Source organism: Leishmania donovani, chromosome 36 (genome assembly GCF_000227135.1).
Source record: "Leishmania donovani BPK282A1 complete genome, chromosome 36".
NCBI classification, from domain to species: Eukaryota; Euglenozoa; class Kinetoplastea; order Trypanosomatida; family Trypanosomatidae; genus Leishmania; species Leishmania donovani.
Window position 1 is genome coordinate 2,264,787 of NC_018263.1, and position 5,771 is coordinate 2,270,557.

The window sequence follows — 5,771 nt, forward strand, 5'->3', positions numbered from 1 at the left end:
CACGCGGCACATGGCGGCTTTGATTCCTTCAGCGAGGACCACAATACAAATGCCGAGAAGGGGGGTCTCTGAAACACAGGAGAGGCAGAGGAGGAGAGACGGCGGACCTCATCACTCATTATGCGTGGCCACGGACACGAGCGAGACGGAACAGGAAAAAAAAACAATAATGGCACAGACGCCTAGCGCTATACATGGCACCGCTGTCGTGGGTGTGTGTGTGTTTTCGCTCTCTTCTCGGTTCCTCCCTTCTTCCTTTTATTGTTTTTTTTTCGTCTTTCATGTCTGTGTTTTCGCTCCTCTTCTCCTTTTTTCTCGTTTTCGTAGTTTGTGTGTTTTTTTGTTGTGGCGATTTGCTCGACATTTTTATCCTTTTCCGTTTTTTTTGTTCCTCCTTCACGACGCAGTACAGGGCAAAAAAAAAGATATATATATATATATATATATGACAAACGAAACGAGTTCGACACATACAAACAACGTCGATATCATCCATCACATACAGACCGGCAGACGGTGCGAGAAAGCAATAAGGAAAAAAGATGAGGGAGGGGGGGGAATGGGGAACGGAGGGGCAGAGCGAGCCGGCGGAAAAGGGAGGAGAATAGCGTCTTTGCTAGCGTAGAGAGCATCATAAAACGCGTCAAAAAGAAAATCGAGCGCGCTTACGGCAAGCCGTGAATGCACTACGCCGCCGAACACGAAGTACTCGATGAAAAGCGTCAGGCTTCCCTCAGCTCCTTGCTTCGTCACTTTAGCGCGTGTCATTTTCGCATTTGTGTCTCGGCCCCAACTTCACAACTCTGAAAAGGTGCGCGCCTGGATACGGCTAGACTCAGGAGCCGCCGCCTCCCACATCGACGTCTTTCCCCCTTTCATCACAAGCACACCACCCAAATGATGAGCCACGCACACACGCGGACAACCACAGGCAAACAAAGAACACACGAATCGAAACATCAACGAAAAGTGTCCATTCTCCTTTTTCTTTCTATGCTGCTATATATACTTTGACTTTTTTTTTGCTTCCTTCCCTTTTTTCGTCAGACAGAATTCCAACCAGGGAAAGATCTCGAGTCTCAGCCGATTTACTTTTACCGGTAGACCACGCCACCGCCTTATGTCAATACACCTCTCACTTTTTTTTCGTCGTGAGGGCTGGATAAGAAGAAGCGCGCAGGCAAAAAAAAAAAAATCAGATGGATCGGGAGAGGGAATGGATTGAGAGATGTCCATGTACATGGTGGATCGCGCGTCAAGAACAGGAGATACAAAAGCGCGCGACAGTTACACTTTAGTTCCTTCTTTCCGTGTTCCCCCTTTACTTCCTTGCGTGTTCAGCAACGCGCCGCACACTATGCGTCACCACCATCGACGCAGTCGCGTGTGCGCCCACCACCATTGATGTACATACGCATATATACGCGTCCTTGTCAGCATACGGAAGCGAGGGAGAAGAGAGAGCGCCTTTCCGTGGCCCTCCAAGAAGAAAGCCATGACAGATCTCTGCTGGTTTGATGTATAGCCGAGACCATCATCGACGAGACGGGGCCAATGACGGAAGGACAAAAGTACCGCGGCACGTCGCTGGCACATTCACGCAGACCCACACGCTCAGCCCCTCCTCCCTCCCTCTCTTCCTCCCCGCCCCTCTACACCCACACACACGGATGCGCATCGGTGCCCCTGTGCGCAAGAGGGAGGGGCTTGAGGGGAGGGAGGGGGGGGGGGTAGAGCGCTCACGCGAAGAGAACAACGAAGAGAAACACAGAAAATCATAAAAAACCCAAAGGGGCAATACAAGGAAAAAAGGGAGGAAAGAAAACTGAAGAAGAGTGACGGTACAAAAACACGCAAAAAAAAACAAGAAATCAAAATATCCAAGAGGCGAAAAGGAGACGCCGCTGCGTTCGTCATCCAGAAGGACTCAGACAAGGAGAGACATGAGAAGGCATGGGAAACGAGGAATGGGGAACAGCATGCACAGGAATCACGCGTGCCTGTCAAGTGGAGCCTCTGTGCATGCTCCTTGAAGGCGCACACACCCCTTCTTCGGAATCGTTCCTCCGCCATCACCCCGCCGCTCGCTACTTGCGCAGTGGCATCATAACGGTATTTTCACGGCTTTTCTACTTTTTTTTTTGGATTTCGTGTGCACGTACAACAAAGAAGCGGATCGTGTCTTCGTCGAAACCTCACCAGCGAGAAGGTGCGCGGAAACAGCTGGAAAGACGAGGAGGGAGGACAAAGACGGATGGAAGCAGATGCTCAGATCCAGTCGCAATCGAGTCCAATCGTCGTTGATATGCGCAAAAAACGACGAAAAAAAACTATTGCCTACACACAGCGACGCAGGGCATGAGCCCGAACACACACAAGCACACTCACACACAGATGCATGAATGCCTTTCTGTTTGCTGCGCTGTTTATGGCGAGCGCCCCCTTCCCTCTCTCTCGCTCCTTTGGGTTGAAATACCGCAACACCCCTCGCATCTCACGAAGACCTTCACTGCGCACACGCACACACACACACACACACGAAGACATGCATGCAACACGCGCGCTGCGGAGAGAGATGGATGCATCAAATTTGGGAAGCTGACCCGCGACGGAACGCGATATGTTGCCCGTCTTTTTTTTTGTACCCCATGGAGGGTGCACGCATTGCGTACGCAGCCGAGGCACACCACCGAGATCACCGTCACATTTTGGAGCAAGTGTCTCGTTTCGGCCCCCTTTCTTTCCGCTACCGCCAGTGTCGCACGCGGGGCGGGTCGATGGCCAACTCACCTGCCCCTTCCCCTTCCTCCGCAAGCGGTGAGGCAGCGCTTGACCTCATTGCAGCGGGAGCCGCAGCCGACAAGCGCGTGCCGGCGAGAAGAGGGGAGCAAGGAGGGATCTAAGTTCAAGTGCGGTGATGCTCCCAGGGGTGGTGCTGCTTCTTAAATTAAAGCAATGCTCGAACGGGAGTTTTTGTAGAACTCACCACGGGCCTTCCCGATGACCTGCGGCGTGTTCAAGTCGTCGAGCTTGCTCTCCATGTTTGAACGCGGGATCGGGCGCTTCGGGGCCGCCGCCGGCATCGGGTCGATGGTGGGGTCGTAGTAGTGCAGGATATTCGGGTTGCCGGCATTCTTCTTGAACAGGTACCTGTGTGGACGGTAGCTGTCGTCGAACACGGGGTCCTCGCGCTTCTTGGGGCTCCTGCTGCGGCTGTCAACATGGTAAGCTTCTACCTGGCGGGATGGACGCGCAGCCACGCGCGAGCCAGGGCTGCTGGCGCGGTGAGGCTCACCCTGGATCGCGTAAACCTGATCTGTGCGGGCGCTCACACTGCCGCTGCGGCTGCCGGTGCGGCGAGAGTCGATCACGCGGGGCTGGCGCGAATCCGTGCGGGCGCTCAAGCTGCCGCCTTTGCTGCCAACCGACTCTTGGGGACGCGTGGAGCCGGCCTTTTCGTCCGGCTGCGGCATGCCACCGTGGAACAGATTCGCCGTGTCGTGCGGCGGGCGGCACAAGCCACGGGCGAGGCCGCGGGGTTGCTCCTTCTCCGGGGAGCCCCAGCGGCCAGTGCCGAGCACGTCGTGCTCCTGCTTCGCCGGGGTGTTGATGGGCTTGATCACAGGCGGCTTCCTCGGCGGCAGCTCCGGGGCGCTGCACTTGCGGGGGCCCAGCTGCTTGAACGGCTGTGGCTTCTCGTTGAGCTCATCCGCGGTGTAGCTGTGCAGGTTCAGCACATCAACAGACTCGTTCGCCTTGTTAGACGTCTTGTGGCACGGCGGCAGCGTGCTCTGGAACAGATCCTCCTCGCCCTCCTGCGGCGGAGGAACCTGGCCGAACATCTTCGCGTCCTTGTGCGGCGGCGGAACGTGGCGCTTGCCGGTCACCGGAGGGGCGTCGCGTGGCGGGCGCGGATCGTTGTCCTCGAAGTAAGGCGCCTCCATTGCACCCTGCGGGTGCGTAATCTTCACGCCGCAGCGCCAGGGTGCCTCCGGTGCCGTGACGATGCAGTTGTTTGTGAGGCCGTCGCGGCAGCGAAGCAGCGCTGTGGCGCCGTTTATAGAGCCGCCCCGCTTGCGAGCCTTCTTCTGGCGGGACGTGCCCTCGCCACGCTTGGCCTGAGTGCCGTAGGCCCCACTGGCAGCATACATGAGGCTGCGCGAAGACGCTCTCCTCAGCGCGCCCCCGCTGCGACCGGTGATGGAAGAGTCGTCACAGCTCGTCATGAAGTACTCATCCGTCAGCATTGTCCCTACCGAGTCACGGTTACAGTTGGGATAGCGGCGAATGCCCGTAAACATGCGCGGTGGATGGCTGGGACCGGCGAAGAACTCTCTCGGAGAGCTGAAGTTGTTGCGAGGAGGGGCGCAGTGCTGACGGCCGGGGTTCGGGCGCCGCTCGGCGCTATCGCTCGCCAGATCCAAGCCCATGATAACGCGCGCGGCGTTCTCGCCGCTGCGGTTCTTTCTGGCGCGTTGGCGAGGCGAAATGCCTGCCGGCTCGCTGTTGCGCTGAGGGGAGGTTTCCTGCGTCATCGTGGAAGTGCTCGAGACGGCAAGGAGAGAAGGGGAGGTCTTGATAAGCGTGGGAGGAGCGGAGAGAGACTTCTGCGTGGTGATGCCTGAAAGAGAATCTTCTTCCGTAAGATCGTTACACTGTTGATGAAGCTGTCAGTTATGCGATCAGAGACACACATCAACAAGCAGCAGCAGTAGCAACGGTGTCACGCGCATAGAAACACACCCGGTCGAGAGAGATACACGACGGGGGCGCGGGGGGGGGTGACGCGAGTGAAAGGACGGGAGAGTGCGAGGGAGACGACAGCGACACACCGGAGATGCATAGAAAAAAACGAAGGAGCGCAAAGGAAACCAGAAAGGCGAAGTAAAAGCGATAGACGGCATATGAGGGAGTGGCGGATGGGGGAGGAGAAGAGAAAAGGGGCTGTCTGACTCCACACGCAGGTACTCAGAGGCTCCGCCCAAATTCTGGAGAGACAGGGGCAGATGCAGCGAGGCGTGACAGCGCAAATGCACTCGCTAAAGGCAAACACGCAGGTGCACCCAAGGGAGGAACGAAAGGGAACTCGGACGATACACATCCGCCGCGCCGAGCCTGTTCACGGTTGTTGCAGTTGTCCACACGAATACGCGTTTTGCTCTTGTTCGGTTTCTCCTTGATCGTCGGGCAGGCACGCACGCCTCAACGGCACGGGTGGTCTTTGGCGACACCTTGGGCTCGGACCGGAGTTGAGCTTCCATGCTGCATACCGCACGAGGCCCGTTGGCAGCAAAGAAGACTTTGGGCGCTCCCGTCCCTTCTGCACGACGCACATTCCACGAAGCTCCGGAGGAACGCGTCAACTCAACAGCGGTGCAACGCACTCACGCAGACATCTCTGCCTCTCTTTTTCTTGCCGACTATTACAGTGAAAAGCGCACAGGAGAGCGACAAGCCGTTCTCGCGCAGCACACAGACGTCGTCGGCTACACTCACCAGCACCAAAAAACCGGCACACAGCTCAAGTTCCGGGCACAGAAGCAGGCAAGCGCAGCAAAGTCCCACTGCTTTCACCTCTTTCTTTCAGACAATATTCCTTCTGCCCTAGCACACAAGTCGAGCACCGCTCTAACACCCCCACCCCCGGCCTGCCACAGGTCCGTGACGTGGTGCGAAGCAGCCGAAGACACACGTGTGCTACAGCAATGCGACGGCCTAGTCATCCAAGCATGGGCTCTGCCTTGACCGCAGCCCACCCACCCGCTTCGCAG

General features: G+C 57.0%; 1 protein-coding gene across 1 annotated transcript; it reads right to left on the reverse strand.

The window, feature by feature from the left end:
- Window positions 1-2,942: 2,942 nt before the first annotated feature.
- On the reverse strand, window positions 2,943-4,535 carry LDBPK_366110 (hypothetical protein, conserved; the record flags this gene model as incomplete). Its single annotated transcript, XM_003865675.1, has 1 exon — window positions 2,943-4,535. The coding sequence occupies one exon, from the start codon at window positions 4,533-4,535 to the stop codon at window positions 2,943-2,945; it is 1,593 nt and encodes a 530-aa protein (XP_003865723.1).
- Between the last annotated feature and the right edge of the window lie 1,236 nt (window positions 4,536-5,771).